This window comes from Agelaius phoeniceus, chromosome 22 (genome assembly GCF_051311805.1).
Source record: "Agelaius phoeniceus isolate bAgePho1 chromosome 22, bAgePho1.hap1, whole genome shotgun sequence".
Classification (NCBI taxonomy): domain Eukaryota; kingdom Metazoa; phylum Chordata; class Aves; order Passeriformes; family Icteridae; genus Agelaius; species Agelaius phoeniceus.
Window position 1 is genome coordinate 1,479,476 of NC_135286.1, and position 19,688 is coordinate 1,499,163.

The 19,688-nt window shown below is 53.1% G+C and overlaps 1 protein-coding gene across 24 annotated transcripts in view; it reads right to left on the minus strand.

Annotated features, from left to right (window-relative positions):
* Positions 1-19,688, minus strand: part of MACF1 (microtubule actin crosslinking factor 1) — a 141,574-nt gene that overhangs the window by 3,672 nt on the left and 118,214 nt on the right. For 12 of the 24 annotated variants that reach the window (XM_077189633.1, XM_077189628.1, XM_077189637.1 and 9 more), the window contains 30 exons: positions 19,457-19,675; positions 18,660-18,863; positions 16,592-16,823; positions 15,640-15,866; positions 14,267-14,389; positions 14,078-14,179; positions 13,645-13,746; positions 13,370-13,543; positions 13,119-13,274; positions 12,777-12,974; positions 12,309-12,437; positions 11,810-11,983; positions 10,570-10,725; positions 10,243-10,449; positions 10,011-10,130; positions 9,647-9,816; positions 9,371-9,530; positions 8,820-9,014; positions 8,100-8,228; positions 7,875-8,018; positions 7,584-7,772; positions 7,153-7,270; positions 6,522-6,685; positions 6,171-6,185; positions 5,303-5,465; positions 5,060-5,214; positions 4,748-4,822; positions 4,030-4,047; positions 2,007-2,124; positions 505-716 (listed from right to left, as the gene is read on the minus strand). In XM_077189633.1, the coding sequence (XP_077045748.1) occupies positions 505-716; positions 2,007-2,124; positions 4,030-4,047; positions 4,748-4,822; positions 5,060-5,214; positions 5,303-5,465; positions 6,171-6,185; positions 6,522-6,685; positions 7,153-7,270; positions 7,584-7,772; positions 7,875-8,018; positions 8,100-8,228; positions 8,820-9,014; positions 9,371-9,530; positions 9,647-9,816; positions 10,011-10,130; positions 10,243-10,449; positions 10,570-10,725; positions 11,810-11,983; positions 12,309-12,437; positions 12,777-12,974; positions 13,119-13,274; positions 13,370-13,543; positions 13,645-13,746; positions 14,078-14,179; positions 14,267-14,389; positions 15,640-15,866; positions 16,592-16,823; positions 18,660-18,863; positions 19,457-19,675 (4,548 nt within the window). The remainder of the gene's footprint in view (positions 1-504; positions 717-2,006; positions 2,125-4,029; positions 4,048-4,747; positions 4,823-5,059; positions 5,215-5,302; positions 5,466-6,170; positions 6,186-6,521; positions 6,686-7,152; positions 7,271-7,583; positions 7,773-7,874; positions 8,019-8,099; positions 8,229-8,819; positions 9,015-9,370; positions 9,531-9,646; positions 9,817-10,010; positions 10,131-10,242; positions 10,450-10,569; positions 10,726-11,809; positions 11,984-12,308; positions 12,438-12,776; positions 12,975-13,118; positions 13,275-13,369; positions 13,544-13,644; positions 13,747-14,077; positions 14,180-14,266; positions 14,390-15,639; positions 15,867-16,591; positions 16,824-18,659; positions 18,864-19,456; positions 19,676-19,688) is intronic. The other 12 variants (XM_077189639.1, XM_077189638.1, XM_077189632.1 and 9 more) reach the window with 3 other exon arrangements.

Sequence of the window (19,688 nt, forward strand, 5' to 3'; positions counted from 1 at the left end):
TGAAATGGAAAAGCCAAGGAAAGGGGGGGGGGGAGAGGTGGGATGAGTGGTAAAAAAATGAAATTAAAAAAAAAAAGAGAAATGGGAGAGTATCTGGAAAATGAGGGGGGGAAATGGCACTAAAATGGAGCAAGAACCAAACAGGAATTACATAAATTAAAATAAAGGAAAAAAACCCAAAAGGTGATGAAATAATGACATGGTGGGGAAGGAGAGATGAGGGGTGATGGTTTCCTTCTGACACCACAGCCCTGCCTCGGGCACCAGGAGCCTTCAGCTGCACGGTGAGCGCTGGGGACCCTCCTGTGGAGCCACAGCAGGGCTGGAAACCTGGAAATCTGTCCTGCAGCATCCCACCCCCATCCCACCTGGACACCAAGGAGCACCTTCCAGAGCCCTCCTCAAGCCCCCAGCCTTCCTCCTCCCTACACCTGCAGCTCCTCATCTGGGTTTTGGAGACTTCCAGTCCCTAAAGGGAAGGGAAAACGTCCCCCCTGCTCCCACCTTGGCTCCACTGGCTGGGGTGGCTGGAGAGGAGGGCATGGAGGCGCAGCTGTGGTTGCTCTGGCTGGCACTGGAGCTGGATCTGGTTGGGGAGGCTGCTCTGGAGGAGGGTTTGGACCTGCGGCCCCGCGAGCGGAACGGGGTCATCCCCTGCGAGGCTCCCTCGGGCAGGATGAACTTCTCCCGCAGCTCCAGGTTGGTCCTTCCCCGTGCTGCAAGGGAGAGAGGAAGGAGAACTCAGCTTTGGAGGGATTCAACATCCTCATCAGGGCTCAGGAGGCTCCAGGGCTGGGAGCAGCTTCTTTGGGCATTTCCCCAAGCCCATCTCTGAGAGCAGCAAGGTGCTCCTGCTCTGCCTTAAAACCATGGATCAGCTCTTTGAGAAACTGGCTGATTAAAAGCTGCCCCAGGGCCAGGAATTCACACAGGATGCTCAGCTCCTCTCTTGTGGAAAAGCATCCTGATGGCTTTTAAACTCACCATGTCACAACAGCGGCCGGTGTGATCTTTAACGTGGCTTAAAAATAGCAAAAGCAGCTTTGAAGACTTGGGATTCTTGAGGATCTGAGAGAGATTCTGCTCTCTCACAGCCCTCCACTCATTTTTCGGGGAGAGAGGAGAGAAAACCACCTTCCCAACTTTTCCAACCAGCCACTGAAAACTGACTTCTCAAAAAACTTTCATCCAAACGCCTCAAAGAGCTGGAGGGTCTCCTTTTGACAAGCAAAGGGGCAACCAAGCAGGGAGAAGGTCTGTGGGCTTCAGCTGACGTGTGCCAGAGTGCTCCATGCTCAGGGGTGTTCAAACAGAGGGCGAGGGCATGCACTGAGCCTTACGGGACACCGGAGGAATTCCGGAGCCAGAGAAAGCAATGGCAGGAGGGAAGCACCACGCTGAGATAAGCAAGGGACAGAAACAACCTCGATGTCAGCGCTGCAGAACATCTGCTGCAAAGCGTGAAGGGCGGAGGAGGAGCAGGAAAAGCCTGAGGGCTCTCCCCGGAGCTCAGCTCGCTGTAAATCATGCTGCTTTCAGCAACAGCCGTCGGGCAGCCGGAGCACGGAATGCAGCAGCTTGAACAAGACACAGCCGAAGCAATTAACACCCCAGAGACCCCAGGGAAACACGGAGCACTCTCCAAAACACGCTCCAGTCCTGGCCAGCCCCTGGCTAATCCTGCTCTGCCCCCTGGGCATGGCTCTGGTCCAGCCCAGTGGCTCTGATCACCGTCAAACCTCAAGGTTTTAGGGAGGAGGTGACCCCAGCTCCACTTGCTGAGGTCTTAAAACCAAGGAAAACACAGCCCTTCCCTCTTTGCCTGGATAAACACTGCCAGGTTAGCTGCAGCATCACCAAATCTGGTGATTCCAAATTCTTGGTTTGCTTTGGATCTGTTTTCTCCAGCTCCTGCCCATCTGGACAACGACCCACGCTGGTGACCCAGCCACAGCATCCAAACTCCCCTCCGTGGGTGGGAGGACTCAGATTGCATCAAGCCTTACCTCTGCACGGGTCATTCTTCACTAGAAACTCATCCAGGGCCATCCATCCTCCTCCCACACGGACCATGACCGTGCTCCTCAGGATCCGGACCAGCCGCAGCTGCTGGGAATCGCCGAACTGTGGGGCAAGGAAAGGGTCAGGGAAAGGGGAACAGCCAGGGCCACACGGCTCCTTCCCTCCCCAGGCTGCACCAAAGGCTTTCAGCCACCTATTCCTCAGTTTAAAGGCTTCTCCAGACAGGTTCTTCTGGAATAAGTGAGAGGTAAATCCCCAGCTGATGAGGAGTTTTCCTGCTTGGTTTGAAGATGATGCAACCAACCCAAATGCTTTAATTTTAAAGCTATTAAAGGAGATTTTAGAATTTGGAGTTGGATGGGTTTTCTCAACCAGAATTCTAGTTTTTTTTCCTCTTTTTTTTTTTTTTTTTTTTTTTGTGAAGGAAATAGAGGCTGGCAATGCCCTGACCCTCCTGGTGCAGCCCACGTGGGAAGGAGCCGGCTGATTCAGCAGGACAAGCCGAGCCAGACACCTCTGATCACCACCAACCAAGTCTGAAATCCAGGGACTCCCCTGAGCCTCAGACTTGACCCCACCAGCCACAAAGCCCCTGCTGCAGCAATGGCCCAGTGAGGATGTTTGGATGAGTGCAGAGTGATGGGAATCCAGGCAGGAGTCCCCAGCAATGCTGATTAGTGATTGCGATGTTCATTAGTGGTTTGAAATGCCTGTGATATCAAAAAAAGTGCACCCCAGATCAACAGCATGTGTTTATAAAGCTCCCCTGAATCTCCTGGACACCCAAACCCAGGCTCCTGGGTGTCTGCCAGACCTGGGAGGGACATGGAGAGCCTGGCTTGGATGTGGCAGCTCTGCATCCAGGTCTGCAGAGCACCTGCTGGGATGAGAAGACAGGAGAACCAGGTTTTGGAGGCAAGACCCTCTCCAGAATGATTAAAAAAAGGGGGAAAAAAAAATCCCAAGCAGGAACATTTTCTGTGGGTGGAGACGCAAAATTAGAGATTCAATGAAAACAGAGAATGCAAAGTGTCTGGGATGGGTCAGGACAGGAGGTGACATCTCTGACCCACGGGGATACGGGACCTGGACCATTGGTGGATCTCCCTGCTCGAGGGTCCTACCAAGCTGTCCTTGTCTCAGTTAAAGAGCTGCCACTGTGCTCACAGGCAGGAAAGGGAGCAGGGAAACTTCTTCCCTCTCTCCAGGCTCCCCAGGAGGTGCCCTTCAAGAGCCAACCCCAGGGACAAATCAATTCTCATTGTTTTTCAGTTTTTGTTGAAGACATTTCTATAATCACTGCCTAAATGAAAGCCAGAGCTCTCAGGAGTCATCCACTTCCAACATCCAAGTTTGTTTCATTCTGGGCATCTTTTGGGGCATCTTTTTGGGTGGGAACCATCACTGCATATGAAAAAGAAGCTTTTTTTTTTAATCTGGGCAGGGGCAGTGGGGACATCAGAGGGACACAGGGTGCTCCAGCCCTGTTCAAAAGGAGGCTGGGCTCATTCCAGGTCACAACACTCTCAGGATACATGCAGGTTCTGGGAGGGGTGCCCCAGTGAGGAGTTACTCAGTGGGAGTAGCAGGGATGAGGGTTTAGTTGTCCTACAGGATTACTCAGTGCTCTCATTCCATGGTGATTGCAGTCCAAACCCACCCCGAGCCTGGTGCAGGTTGTACCCCCTGGGCTGGCTTTGCCCCACAGGAGAACACATCTAGTGACCATAATTCACCACCACGAACATCCCCAACAAATCCAGGGGAGGATCCCAGAGAGAAAAATCTCTGCATTTTTGCCAAATCCTGCTTTTTCCATTGAAATTTTTCTTTTTTTCTGCCCAATCTTGTTTATTTTTGGGGGTGGCACTCCTCTGTACCAGGCTCTGCTGAGCAGAGCTCCCAGATCACATCCTCCCACAGCACCACAGGACAGAGCAGCATCACAACACACAGGGGTTAAAAAAATTCCAGAGGTGAGAGACAGCACCACGAGGTAAACTGTACCTGATTGCCGAGGAAGAACTATGGAGGGAGAGGGAAGGGGGAGAGGGGAGGAAAGTCCAGAGGAAGAGGAGGGGAAAGAAAAAAACAAGAAAAACATTTATGGGATTAACAGTGCAATAATCATGAAATCTGTTAACTGCAGGAGTTAGAAATCCAGGGGGGTTTGGGCTATCTGGGGGGAAGGAGAAGCTCTGGGAGCTTGGGGCCGGTGCTGCTGGAGGGGGATCAGCTCCTCCCAGCTGGAACATCAACCCCAAACCCGGCTGGGGCAGGAAAGTGGGAATTCTGCCGCCACTTCACCTCGGTGAAGGGTTTGAAACGCAACCAGCAGCTGGTTACAAAGAGATTCTGTCAGGAAATTCTTCTCCCTTCTTCGGGAGCGAGCTAAGAAAAACACAGGCACAAGGTACACTCATCCAGGAGGGAAACTTCAAGGGCGGCTCCAGCCCAGTGAATGCAGCATTTCATGGGGCCCCTGGGCTGCCTGCCCCAGAACAGGGACACTTTTATGTTCTCCCAGTTCAGGGAACGCCCTGGGGCCAAGGATGGAGCTGGGAAAACACATCCCAGCCACCTCTGCCAGTGCCAGGGAACAAGGTCTCTGCCTCACCCCAAGGCCCCACCCTGTGCCAAGCTGGGCAGCCCCTGGGTGATGCCCCCTCCCTCAATGGGAAGGGGGAGGAGGATCTGGGGGGGTTTCCATCCCCCTCTGCCTTACCCGGTATTTGTTCTCGCCGATCTGCTCCACTTGGAATCTCTTGGCACACTTGCACTGGGCCACTTGCCTGGTGACCTGCCACCACCAACACACACAGAGGTGAGCAACCAGGATTTTGGGAGCCTCCCCCAGCACAAATCACTGCTCTGATAAAACAGCCCCAAGCAGCCTTTCCTTCTCAGTTCCAACCAATTAACTTGGCTCAGCACCACCCAAATCTTCTTTCAATCGAATTTTTCTCTTCCCCACTGCCAACCTGCAGCCTGAACCACCCCCAAACCTGCTGTGCACCCCCTTTTTTTGGTGCTTCACCTCATCCTCGATCTTGTCAGCATCAGTGGTGGGTCTGTAGGCGTCCTTGTTGGGATGGAGGGCAGCCACAAACTCGTAGTAGTCGATGTAGCCGTCACCATCACGGTCAAAGATATCGGCCACCGCCGTCATCTCCAGCTTGGTGGTGGGGAATTCTGGAAGGAGAAGGAAATGAGGGAAGGATGAGCTCCTCAGTCAGAGACAGGCACGCAGGAGCAGCACGGCTGTTTCCCAGGGACTCACTGGAAGCCAGGATGCCGTCGATGAATTCCTGCCGGGTGATTTTCCCGTCCTGGTCCTTGTCGATGCGCCGGAAGAAATCCATCACCCGGGACTTCTTGTGGTTCATCCAGCGCATGTACTTCTTCCTCCACACGTCAAAGTCGAAGTTTGCAAACTCCTTCAACTAGAAGGAAAACCCAGGGAGAGTCACTGGGGGAAATCCCGAAGGAGCAGCACTCACAGATCCACCCCAAAACGCCCCTGGGTGAGCTCCCGGCGCCACCGCTCCCTGCCTGCCCTCCTGGGAAGCTTTATCTGGATTTTTCCAGACAATTCCCAGCGAGGGCTTTGCCCAAACTGAATTCCCAGCACAGGAGACACAGCGGAGCCAACAGCCAGCAGGTGGATTGTGCATCCCAGGAGCTGGGGATGCAGCGCTGCCCACGCTGCTGTGGGGACACACAGGCAGGGAGGATCAGCAACAGACACACACACACACACACACACACACACACCCCGTCTGCTCAGCCTTCCTCACCCCAGGGACTTGCCAGGGAGGAATTCCCACTGCCAGCATCAATCTGGGCACAGATCTCCCCTCTCCCTTTCCCTCTGAGCAGCCAAGAAGGGATTTCTTGCTCATCTTCCAACTTTACAAGTCCCAGCCTAACACCCTCCAATTCAAACACCCTTCTTATCTCCCCACCCCAAAAGAACCCCATCAGCTCAAGCAGCTCACACCAAGGTAACACAACAATTTTAAGGGTTTTTTTTTTTTTCGTCTCTCTCTAAACATTCTTGGGGTGAAAAGCAACGAAGAAAAAACATGGATACGAAGGAACTGAACTGACCTACAGCAAAAGCAACAGAAAACAAAAAAACCACTCACTTCTGGGCATAGCTGCTTTGTTAAGCATAAATAAAAACAAAAATGACATTAGATGGTTGGATAAAATAGAGACAGTAATTGTTAAACTAATTACTAGGAGGAAAGCAGGACCTGGCTGTCATTAACTCTACAGATACCAAATACAGGGGCATAAAGCTGGTTAATGTGCAGTTAATTACTTAATCACCAAAGGGTTTTTTAGCCTTAATATTTTAGGAATATTTGATTTCTGAAAAGGCAGCAGGAACTGCCTGTAAGAGCTGGGGCAACACTGCTTTAAAATGCTTCTTGCACCTCTCTGGGGATGAACTCCCAGCTCCCACCCTGCCCAGAGCAGCCAGGGGCTGTTACCTCCTCCAGCCTGTCCAGGGCATCGTTGAGCTTCCTCTGCCTCTCCAGGGCCAGCAGCCAGACCTGCTGCCAGCGTGCTGAGAGCTGGTTTATCCTGGGATTCTTCGTTTCTGACTGGGAGATAATGGGCATGCTGGGGGGAGCAGCCTGCCCCAAGCATTTCCCTGGAAAAAAAGGGAGAGGAGTTGTTTGAGGTGCTGTTCGTGGCATCTGAAGAGCAGCAGTCAAATGTGTTTTGGTTTTTTGGAAGGGAAAACCTCCCACAGCCTTGCTGGCTGCTGTCCCCAGGTAGGAGGACAGGGTGACAGACAGCTCTACACCCACATCCCCCAGCACTCAGGAATTCACACTGGACTCTGGCTTTGAGAAACCACATAAAGAGACCCCAAAACTTCATCCCAGAGAGAGAGAGAGAGAGGGAGAGGGGAGCAGTGCTGGCCCAAGCACCCCCAGGAACAGCATCCCCAGCACGGCTGCTTTGGAAAATGTCACCTGGATTCTCCCCTCCTGACGAGGCTCAGCGCCTTCCTGGTGGCTGTTGGCGCAGGATGCCTCGTTAATTGATAATCAAAGCTAATTATCTCCCTAGGAATTTCATTTCCTGCCATCCTAGGACCCAAAGCAGACTCACTGTTGCTGCGGGATTTGTCGATGAAGGGCCCGTGGGGAGGCTCAGTCGCTTTTCTTTTGTAGGTTTTTGTCACCCGGTCCACGTCCGGCTGTTTCCGTGTCATCTCCTCCATAAAGGACTGTCAAAACACAGAAAGGATAAAAAAAAAAATCCCTTTGTAATTTCAGCCTTTTTTTTGCTTTCCAGCCCTCACTGGGACATGCCAGGCCTGTAGAGGGAAGTGAGCATCAAGCACCAGTGATTGGGGATTTTTTGTGGCTAAACTGCTGCTCAGGGCTGGCTTGGGTTTGCCAGGGCTGGAGATCATCCCCGGGCTGGTTTTGCTCCAGTTGGGAATAGGGAATTCCAGGAGAAGGCAGTGCCTCCCTCACCCAGGGAGCAGGGGAAGCCTCCCTCCCCTGCCCCTTTCCTGAGCTCAGCTCGGGGCTCACCTGGTGCTCAGAGATGAGCGCTTTGACCTGATCAATATTCTGGGGGATGGGGTCCTGGTCTCGCTGGATCAGGGTGGTCTCAGCCCACTGGATCCAAGCCAGGAGCTCCTCCAGAAGCTCTGCATTGGCCACCAGCTCGGAAAGTGCTGATTCCAGCCTCTGCTGGTGCTGCTTTGCCCATGTGAGAACCTGTTGGAAACACGGGGTGACCACTCAGTGTAGGAAACCTGGAGCAGGACCCAGGACTCCCTGGAACCACCACCAGCCTGGAACTAGCCCTGCAGGACTCACCTCCTCAAACCTGGCTCGGATGATGGTGATCCAGTGCTTGATGGTGGTGATGCAGTCGGGGTGGCAGGCGCCCAGGATGACCTCACCCATCCCCACCGCCGCGTTCACGTCCACCCTCTTTTCCTCCACTTTCTTCATGAACTCCTGCAAGCCACAAAGGAATTATTTACTGATTATTCCCCCCTCTAAACTTGCCCTGGGTTGTGTTTTGGAGCTCGCCCTTACCTTGTGGGCATCGATGAGGGCCTGCAGGGCCTCGGCGTCGTCGGGCAGCGCTCCCCGAAAGCGCAGGGACTGCTCTGCTTCTGAGAGCCACTCCAGCAGCATGTGCACGGCTGTCCTGAACTCCTCAGCCTGCAGCAACAACAGCACAGGCTTTGCTCAGCCCTCCTCCTCCCCAAACAGGCTGCTGCATTCACTCCTGGCAGCTGGAGGGCTGAAAAGGGCTTTAAAAATACTAAAAAAGGGGGAAAAAGCCCTGTTTGGGGCTGCCGGGTACTCTGGCACCTCCCTCCCCTCAGCATCAGCTGCTCTGAAGAAGGAAATGTTTTTAAAAACAGCACAAGTGCTGTATCCTGAGCAATTTGGCACCTGGGTAGTTTATTCTGTAAATTGCCTACTTGAAGTAAAAGCTGCTTAAGAGCCTTTGACCTTTTTGGTTGTTTTTTTTTTCGAGTCTCTCTGGACACCGGCAAACACTGGCCTGGCCTGTCTGATCACTGCTGTGCGCATCAGTGAGATCTTTCCATCCTCCCTTTTTCAAACCAGCCTTTATCTGCTCATTTTTTGGGAAAAAAACAACCAGGAACAGCCTGATACCACCCCACTGCTTCACAGGAGCCACTGCAGGGCTGCCGTGTCCTGCCTGGAGAGGACAAAACCTCTTCTTCCCCTGGAGCCCAGCAAAGCACCCCGAGGGTTTCCAGCCGTGGTTTTTCTCCTCACCTGCTTGAGGGCCTGCTCCAGGCGGGTTTGTTTGGACACAGACAGCTTGCAGACCGTGTCCCAGCGGTTGCTCAGCTCCTGCAGCTGCACCTTCACCCAGGTGGTGTCGTCCCGGCTGTTGTCGATGAGCTCCCGGCCCGAGCGCTTCAGCACCTGCACCGTCCCCGTGCGCTTCCCCAGCTCCTTCTGGAACACCTGTGTGGACACAGCAGAAGCTGAGCAAGGTCAGGCAGCTCCACTGCTGTCACCTTTCCACTAATGTGAAAGTTCTCCCCGTTTTTTTTGCTGTTTTTTTCCTCTTTTTATCCACTGCAGGAAAGCAGGGCAAGCAGCAAAGCATCAGCTCTGCGTCTGCTCTTTGGCTCTTGGGGAGGACGAATCAATTCTCATTATTTTTCAGTTTTTGTTGAAGATATTTTTATAATCACTGCCCAAATGAAAGCCAGAGCTCTCAGGAGTCATCCACTTCCAACATCCATTTTGGGCATCTTTTGGGGCATCTTTTTGCCCCACTCAGGACTTGGAGAAGAGCTGGGGAAAGCTGCTCTCACCTTGTGAGCGTCCATCAGGTTCATGACCAGATCCAGGTCCCCGTGGACAGGCTGGTCCTCAGCTAACTGGGGTTCCACCTTGTAGAGCCAGTCCACCAGAGCCTGCAGAGCATCCATGAACTGCCCAGAGAACAGGAGGGCCTCCTCCAGCTTGTGCTGCCTGGAAAACAAACATTCCCAGTGAACATCATGAGCAAACTCACCTGTTTCTGTCACACCCCAGGGACACCACACCCTCCCTGTGGCACTGCTGGTGCAGCTTGGGGCTGGGCTCACCTTTCCACGGATTTTCCACACACCGTGTCCCACTTATCCCGGACTTCTCCCAGCAAATTGTCCAGTTTTTGAGTGTCATCTGGAAGCAAGGCTTTTTCTTTGAGGGCTCTGCCTGTCCTGATGGTGGTGTCATACACAGGCTGCTTCCCACCCAGAGTCTTCTGGAACTCCTGGGAAATGGAGAGAAGACAGAACTGCTTCAGAAAGCCTGGAAACCCTGTGAGGATTCCCAGATTTCCATGGCAATGGGAGGCATGGACAGGCTTTTCTCCTGTCCTGCCAGAGGAGATGTTACCATGCTCATCCTCCCAGCAGAGCCCCTTCCACCCCATCCAGCACCAGCCTGGCTTTGGCAGAGCTTCACCTTGTGTTTGGAGAGCTGCAGCTTGATTTTGTCAGGATCATTGGAGATCTCCAGCTCTGAGTCCAGGTGATTCTCTGCATCCTCCAGCCAATCAATCAGCTTCTTCCAGGCTTCGTGGAACTGCAAGGCAACGCAAGCAAGCCTGAAACATCACACTGGTGGTGTCCCCAGGCCCTTTTTGGTCCTGCTGGGCCTTCCTTGGGGTCTGCCACACCCTTCCCATGCCCCTCACCTGCTTGGCTCTCTTCCTGGCATCATCAAGAGCCCGTCCCCGCTCCACTGAGCGCTGCACCACCTTCTCCCAGCGGGACTGGACGCTGACCAGCAGGTTCTTGATCAGCACCACGTCCTGCTTCTGGCTGAGGAACTTCAGCTGGTTCCCAGTCTGGTCCAGCTCGATGATGCGATCCCGGTGCGCGTTCACCTCGTTGGCGAACACCTGCCAACACCAAAGGGTGTCCCACGTGTCAGAGGGGATGGGTGTGACCTCCAGGGGCCACAGGAGAGGTGAGGAGCCACCCTGGCTCCCTCCATCTCAGGGATGGAGCCCTTGGGGTACCTTGTGCTCGTCGATCTGGGCCAGCACCGCGGCCAGGATGAGGCTGGGGGGTGGTGCAATGTTCAGGCTCTGCTCAGCCAGGGTCAGCCAGTTGATGAAATCCTGGAGGGAGTTCTGGAAGTCTGTGGCCAGGGCCAATGCCTCCTCCAGCTTCGCCTGTGGCAGCGGGGAAGGGGGAGAAAGAGAGGAAAAAACACAGCACGGAGGGGTGAGAGCCCTGATGTGCACACAGAGGCAGCCTTTGTGTCCCTGCAACAGGAACCTCATCACCCCAGCCCAGAAACGCCACTGCTGTGCCAGGGGGAGGGGGCTGCACTGAAAGGCAAGGCTTTCTCTGCAAACAAGAATGGTCCCTGAAAGAGGAGCCCTTCCTCAGCACACGAGCAGCTGCGTCACCCTCAGCTTCCTGGGAAAGGGATCTCCGTGGGGACAGGGCTGGCTGGATGGGGGATGAGGTTCTGATGGCAGCAGCTGCAGATTTATTCTGGGCCCAGGCCACCACGGCCCTTGTTTTATCTCATCCCCAGCCAAAAGCTGACGATGGAGTCAGCTCGGAGGAGGGTTTGGCTGGACCAACAAAGCCTGTCTTTGAGAGCTGCAGGAGGCTTCTTCCCACCTCCCTGAATTAACCCAAAACACCATTTCACCCTCATCTTCTGTGTGATTTAACCAATTCTGATGACTACATAAAAAACCCCACGCCAACAGCTTGACACTCAGCACCACCTGAGAAACAGAACCAACCTTTACAACCAAGGGAGATGGATTAAAAAACCCCAAATTCCAACTTTGTGTGGGAAAACGGGGAGCAGCTGCTGTCAGACCGTCACAGATAACTTTTATGAAAAATCCTTTCCTTAGGATTTTTCCTACTGAGAAGCTGAGAGGCTTCAGGAACAAAATGTACCCAATGGTTATCTGCTGCTGTGGAATGCAACAGGTGCATCTGGGATTGGTCTCATGTGGTTGTTTCTAATTAATGGCCAATCACAGCCCAGCTGGCTCGGACAGAGAGTCTGAGACACAAGCCTTTGTTATCATTCCTATTCTATTCTTAGCCAGCCTTCTGATGAAATCCTTTCTTCTATTCTTTTAGTATAGTTTTAATATAATATATATCATAAAATAATAAACCAAGCCTTCTGAAACATGGAGTCAGATCCTCATCCTGAGACCCCTGTGAACACGGTCACAGTCAGACCATGGGGCAAGGCTGGATGCATTTTCCCCTCAATGTTACCTTTCTCTCCTCCATCTTGGTGCTGACCAGGCACCATTTCTGCTCCAGCAGGGCCACGCTCTGCTCTGTCTTCGAGCTGGAGCCGGAGTCGTCGCGGTTGAGCAGCATCAGCCTCCCCTTGGCCAGCAGCTGGCTGTAGACGTCCTCCTTGGCTTTGAGCTGGCTGTACAGCTCCTGCAAAGAGCCACCAGCCAAGGGTTAGGCAGAGAAAAGCTCAGGGAGGGAACATGTCGTGCTGCAAGGCTGCAGGTGATGGGAACACGAGGCTGGGAAGTGACAGCAGAGCGACACTTTGAGCTGAGGGAAGGTGCTTAAAGCACCCTGATGGCTGTTCCAGGCATCAAATGCAAAATGATCTCTAAGAGGAGACCAGAGCAGCCTGTTCTCCCCATCACACACAGAAAGGAGAAGTTTTGATGCTGATATGTGACAGACACTTGCTGAATTAAAAGCTTTAAAGAAAAAAAAGAAAAAAAAAAGATCTCTCCTGAGAAATTACCATGTGGGCATTGAGCTGTTCCCGGGCAGTTTCTGGCAGACCTCCCGTGGGTTTTGAGGCTGACAATTGGCTCTCCATCCTCGTTAGCCACAGGAGGAAGTCTTCAATCTCACCATGGAAACCCTGAGCCTGTTGGGGAACAGAGAACCGGCCCCGGATCAGATGACATCAGCCACCATTGATCAAGCGCCAGGGGTAACGCTGTGTTTGCTTTGAAAGCAGATAAAGAGGCAGAGCTGGACGTGCCAGCGTGCTCAGGAGGGTGAAACTGGTGTGTCCACAAGCCACAGGTGTGCCTGGTCCCCAGTGCACTTCTGGGCAGGCACTGAACCACAGCAGTTACAGAAAAACTTCCACAAAAAAATCCCGGTGTCGTCCCAACCCTTTCCCCCCTTTTATTTCTCCCTAAAACAAAGGGGGAAGTGGCGCCCACAGCGCAGGGGGGTATTCCCAATGCCTCTTGCTGACCTGCTGGAGGGTGGACTGCAGCTGCTGCTCCCTCTCCTCTGTTTTCTGCAGCACTGATTCCCAGCAGGAGTTCAGCTTCTCCAGGCGGTTCCGCAGGCTGCTGGCATCGTCCCCTGCACTCGACTCCAGCAGCTCATTCCCTGCTTTGTTCACTGTCTCCACAGTTGCTTGGTGGGCCAGGACGTCGTTCTTCAGCACCTGCACGAGGTGGGTAAAGGTTGGACACCTCTCCTGAATGCCCTGCTTGCTCCCAGGGATCAAAACAGCTCAAATCCTTCGCGAGAAATTGAGTGCTGCTGTGGATATGGGCTAAAAATGTATCTGGAGTGGGAAAATACTCACGTGGTGCTTTGCAAGTTCCACCTCGATGACTTTTGGGTCCCCATTGATGGGTTTCTGGGCATCCAGCAGCTCCTCAGTGTGGGTCAGCCAGGCCATCAGCTCTGCCAGGGCGTGCTGGAACTGGCCCAGCGCCAGCAGGGCGGCTTCCAGCTTGTGCTGGGCAAGGACAGGGATGGAAAAGGGGAGTTTTAAAGGGTTGGGGAGCACCAGAGCCAGTTTCATCCTGTGGCAGCCCCAGGTGTTCACTCTACCTGTCTGTGAGCAATTTTCTCGCCCAAGTTCTCCCAGAGATGTTTGAGCTCTGTCAGTGGTTCCTTGATGATGTCTCTGTCTGTCTCATCCGTAGCCTTTTTTAGCATCAGTTCACCTTGGTGATTAAGCTTTTCCATCTCAATCTGCTGCTGGTAAACCTCCATTTTAAACTCCTGCCAAGACAAGCAGGACAAAAACCAGAGGCAGAGTGAATCACTGGAGCTCTGTGAGGCAAAGCAGCACCACAGGAACCTCTCCCTCCCCTCCCAGGTACCTTCATCTCGTTCATCTGCTCCTTGACCGTGCTCAGGTCGGTGCCCACAGGGGACATGTTGCACAGTTTGATCACAGCGTTGTCCAGCCAGTCAAACATGGCCTGGAAGGAGCAAGGACAAGGTGAGGGAATGGCCAAGTGTCCCCCCTGCAGCTGGTCAGGGGATGAAGATGAAACAGCCATGACACTCCTCTGTCAGGGCAGCTCTGTCCAGCTCCCTCCTGCCTTCCCTCATCCTGAACCAAGCTTTGGGAAGAGCAATGCAGTCAAATATCTGCTCCTCCTCAGGCTGAGCTCAGGCTCCCTCAGAGCTCTCACCCAGGAGATGTCTCCTGCTTTATGGAAGTGCAAATCCCAGCACAGCTCCATGGAGAGGGCTCACACTGGTGCTCCCAAGGCCCACCCACTCCACACCAGCAGCCCTGCCTCTTACTTGGAGTGTGTCCTGGTACTGCACAGCTGACTGCATGGCTTCCTCCAGCTTCTCCAGCCTCTCCTTCCATGTCTTGTTTAGGTTTTCCCACGCATTGTTCATCTGAGCAACACAAAACCCGTCAGGCTCCACAACCAGAGCTCCCACTTGCTCCCACCTGATTTTATCTGGAGGGGAAGCTCTCCCTACCTCATCAATGCTCTTCTTCACTTCTGGCTTCTCAGTCTCACCACAGGCAAAGATGAGATCAGTGCCCAGGAGGCGGATGAACTCCAGCTCCTCGTGCAACCCGTCTGTCTCCTCCTTGATAGTCTGCAGAGGCACAGCCACAGAAGGAAAACCCTTTTTGATCAAACCCTCTTCCAAAACTGCTCCACGAGCAGGAGGGTCCTTCCTGCTCCAGTGCCCTGCACCTTGGCCAGGAGCCCAACTCCAAGCCCCAAGAGCAGGTGACACAGTGCTGCTGTTGAGATGGTCACACAGAACAAGTCTGGAAATAATAAATTCTGAAATATACGCAATTTCAGAAGGCTTCTCTCATCTCTCTTTGCTTCAAGATCCCCAAATCTTGATTGAAACAGCATGCTGCCTTTTATACCTTCCCGCAAAATTTATGCTTTACTCACTGGTTACAATAGATCAACACAGGGTTCATTGGTACAAAGCAGTTTCCACCACTGTTTTCAGCTAACAACCAACTGCAGGTTTCTTTCGTTTATCTTTTTTTCTTCTCAGTTTCCATGTCAACAACCTTGGTAGAATTCCTTTCAGGGGTAAATGTGAACCTTATCAGCTTCTTTTTGTGCTAACCCTTGCTGGCTCACAGAGCAGCTGTCAGCCCCTTCCACAACAGAGAGCAGGTGGCCACTTTTGTCACCACCACCACCACCACCCTGCTCTGCTCCCACCTCTGGGACTAAAATAACAACATCTGTATTTAGCTGTGAGCCTGAACTGTCCTGGCTGAAGATGTTGTTTACAGGAGCGTTTTGTCAATACAGGAGTGAGGGTTTTGAGGTTCAAAAGGTACAAAGCAGAGTTAGAATGGTTATGAAAAGGGAGCAGCAAGGCTAAACTTAGCAAAGCATAAAGAATCAGCCCTGCCTCTCAAGGCCTGAGTCAACTCAAACCCACCTGAAGTGGATTTTGCCACTTGAAGCAACCAGCAACAGACAAATCCAAGCACTTATCTCTGCTCTGACCAAAATCTAAATATAATCTTCCCAAGCCAGCCAGCCACTGGCTTGGTTTGGGAGCAGAGCCCTGCAAGCCTCCACATCACTGCAAGCAAGTGGGCACAGAGCTCTGACCACACAGAGCTCGGTGTGCTTCCCAAAACAGCAGCAGATAATGTGATTTAAGGTGAAGGATATGTGAAATCCACTTCTGTTTTTTTCCCTGCAGCTCCAAACTGCAATGGAAGTAACTCTTCATAATCTGCCTGACTGCCCACAAAACTGATTTACCTCTGGGCCACAGTCATGATCTAAGATCTTCCCAATTTAGCAGATAAGCTGAGGGCAGACAAGCTCCAGACTGAGGAACTGCCCCATGGGCCTCACCTCTGCTGCTTCCACCTGCTGCTTGATGATGGAGGGGTCAATGCCTGGGCTCTCCAGGTCGTGGACAATGTCCTGGGTGTCCTTGATGGTTGTCAGGAGCGCTGCCATGTCGTACCAGAACTTCTCTGCCAGCTCCAGGACATCAAGGAACTTCATCTCACGTTCCTCGGTCCGAGCTTTGATGTCTTCCCAGAAGAAAACCATCTGATCCAGCTTGTCCTGGATGACTGTGGAAGGAAATTAAGGTGTTCAGCGAAGAAGGAAACCTTTGGACAATGCAAGAGCATTTTGAAAGCATTCAGAAACAGCCAACAGAATATCCAGAGGGGAATAAAGATGGCCAGGGCTATCAGAGCATTAACTCAGAGGGACGTGAGAAACTCCAGCTTGCAGAAAAGCCTTTATTTATGTGCAAGCTCAGGGCAAATTTGCCCACACACTCTCCCTCCAACAAACCTCTGTTCTGGCCACCTCTAGCATGAAGTCCGTGCTCACTCAGTGCATGAGCTGCCTGTTGATCTGCCAAGGAAGGTGCCAATTAGTGCCAATTGTGCTGACGGGCTTTTTGTGCTGGGGGATGTCCCTCCCCTCCATTAGATGCTGAAGGGACAGCAACAAATCCTATCCCAGGGGCCACCAACAAGAGGCCAGCTGGGCTGAGAAGCCACAAATGCTTCTTTTCTTTTCTGATTGATGCCAGCCTGTCTGCTCCAGATGGAAGCACATCCATCCATCCATCCATCCATCCATCCATCCATCCATCCATCCATCCATCCGACTCATCCTTGGTCCTAAAGCCAGGAGAACCTCCCAAATCCATCCAGAAGACTCATCCTTCCTCCTAAAGCCAGAAGAACCTCCAGGACACACCCCTGTGACATCAAAGCCTCGCCAGCAGCGATGGAGCCATGGTTTGGGGAGAAATCGGACACTTAAATCCACCCAGAGCTACCTTTGGCTGCCAGGTCCTTGTCTGCTCCCTGGGAGCGGGCAATGAGCTCTTCCCCACGGCGTTTGAGGGCCTCAAAGGAGGGCTGCAGCTTCTCCAGCTCCACCGTGGAGTTTTTGTTCTCGCTGATGCACTCGCGGATCTTGTCGACCTCGGCGGGGATCAGGGGCGGCAGCCGCAGGCGGGAGGAGAGGCTCTCCAGGGTCTCCAGCATGGGCTCGATCTTGTCGTGGAACTGCAGAGGAGCAAAGCCATTAGGGCAGGAGGGAGGGGACAAAGTGACACTGCAGAGCCACCAGCACGAGCGACAGCCCCGAGTGCCGCGCCGCCTCGGAGAGGGGACGGACAAACGCCCGCGACAGCAGCAACGCCACCTCTGCAGCAGCAACGCCACCTCTGCAGCAGCAATGCCACCCCTGCAGCAGCAATGCCACCCCTGCAGCCTCCTGATCACACCTGCCCTGCTCCAGCAGAGCCCACAGACACTCACGGAGCACCTGTTACCCAAACACGGCAGCGCCCTGAAAATTTTTCGCTTTTTTTTGTCGCTGTCTCTGTTTTGGTGGCTGGGCACAAAACCTCAGTGTTGGTTGAGGGAATAGCCAGACAAAAAAATGCTGCTGGAAAAGCGCCCGTGTTTGGTGCTGATGGGAATCTCCACATGGTGCAAGGCCAGTGGAAACCCCTCCCAGTTTTTTAGGATTAGTAGGAGCTGCATGCGGGTGGGGAGGAGCTGCCATGGAGCTGCGGCCTCAAAAGCAGAACCAGAAAGCCAGGAGTGAGGGAGGGAGGGGGTCTAGCAGGGTTTATTGTTGTTTTTTTTAAGAGAGAAGTCAACTTTGGCCTTGAAGATCCCAAACTGTCTCTGCTGGTGGGAAGGACAGCTCAGCACTGGGGCTGCTCCTGTCCCTCTCCCAGTTCCTGCTGGGAACACACCAGTGCAGGTGCCCAGCAAACCCCAGCAGAGAAGGGCTGGGGCTCTTGGTGCAAAGTTGATCAGGACAGGCTGGCTCAGCCAACAAGCAGGAGCAAGCCAGCATATCCAGCTGGAGCAGTGTGAACCCTTCCAGAAGCAAAACCTCTGCCCTTCAGGAAGCATTCCCAGCAGAAGCTGAGACCAGGCAGCAACGCAACCAAAGCCATCCCAAAAATGTGATTCCAGCCCCATCCCCGGCGTTAAATTTGAAGCAAGTTCTGCTGAGCTGTGCATGGACCAGAAATGAAAGTCTAGGTGTCAAATAGAACCAGGCCAGGGAGGGTAAATGAACATCTGTGGAGGGGGGACTCGCTTACCTCCGAAATCTGCAATGGTGGGGCGCAGTCAACACAAGAATGAAATGGGACCATGTGGGGAGGACGGGCACAGGCAGCAACACACACAGACAACACATTCCACAATGGGAGTGAGAGATGAGAGGGGAGGGGAATGTGGGGGGGGGAAAAACTCGGAGTTAATACAAGTGCAAACCAAGAGAAGTGACTACACAATACAGGAATTAAGAAAATAAACACCCAGGACGTGACAAAAACCAACTGCGCTACGGTAACACGGGGTGAAATGAAACAGAGCTGGGGGTCAGCAACCCCCAGCAGCAGGAGCACTTCAACCCCTTTCTGGACTTTACCACCTCCAGTCTCTGCCCTTCCTTGCCTATTTCTCCTCCTGCACTCACCCACCTCCTCAGGAGATGCCCAGACCCCAGAGACATCCATTACCTCTCCCATACAAAGCATCCCATGGCTGCTCACTGCACTCACAGCTTATCACAACTGAAAATTATCTCTTCAAGCTCTTTCAAGAGGCCCTTCCAACCTTGGGTGGATGCCAGAGCAGCCCCTTTGAACCAGCATCATTACTGAGGTCGTAAAAATTTACGACCCCATTTACCGTGTGGAGCCTCAAACGCCTTCTCCTCTGCTCCCACAGCCACAGGAAACTACCCTGGAGGTGCCTGACCATGTTATTCCTTATAAAGGGCTTTTACAGGGGGAATAAAACCACATTCCAGAGCCCGTGGCTCTCCCAGGGGGCTGTGAGAGGAAGATTCACCTCTCTGGCACCCTGGCGTACCTGGGTGGACTGTGAGAACGCCTCGTCCAGCGCCAGGGCCCGCAGGCAAACCTCCTCCTTGATTTTGGCATACAAGGCTTCAGCCCTGGAGTATTTTTCCTGCACCATCTCCCCTTCCTCGGGGTTGAGGTCCTTGAGCTGGGGCCCAATTTTCAGCAGCTTGTCGATGTGAGGTTTGTGCTCGGCGATGGACTCTCTCAGTTGCTAGGGAATAGAGGGAGGGGGGGAAGAAAAAAAACCACATTTGTTTAGAAATCTGCTGCAAGCCACTGCCTATTTATTCCAAACAGCACTCCAAGAGCAGGGATGGTATCTGGGAGGAACTCACACCCTGGATTTCATGCCCCAGCATCTGCCAAGCACATGGCACTCGGCTCTTCCCAACATGGCTATGGCACAGTGCCTGGCACGGGTCCTTCCCCAGCCTCTGACCCTCCCCACAGCTCCACAGAGGACCCCACTGGGAATTTTTTGCTTTGCAGTCTCTACCCTAAAAGCACAAAGTGGTTTTTTTTTCCTGCCACGAGCAGGAAGGAGATCCAAAAGCAGCCAGGTTTCCTTGGAAGCAAGCTGAGTTTTGGTAAGGAGCGTTCCAACATAACAAGGGATTTTCATGTGGCACTCTTGCATAACACAAGCAAACCCCCCAAAAAGAACAGAAAAGGGGGGGGAAATGGAGGAAAACTCAGAAGAAAAAGGTGCTCTTGCCCTGTGTTGATGGACAGGAGGTGCAAACTCTGCATCCTCTTACCCTCATGCTCTGCATCCTCTTACCCTCATGCTCTGCATCCTCTTACCCTCATGTCATCCTGCTGCTGCTTGAGCTGCTCGTGGTCGATGGCTGGGGGTGGCAGCTGGGAGATGAGGGCTTGGGTCTCCTCAATCCATGGGTTCAGCTCCTCATAGGTCTCCCAGAACTGGTTCACCAGGACCTGGGCACGCTCCAAGCGGGCGTAACGCTCCGAGTTGAGCTGGCTCACAGCCTCATACTGCTGCACCAGGGACTCAGTTTTCTCCTAAAAAAAAAAT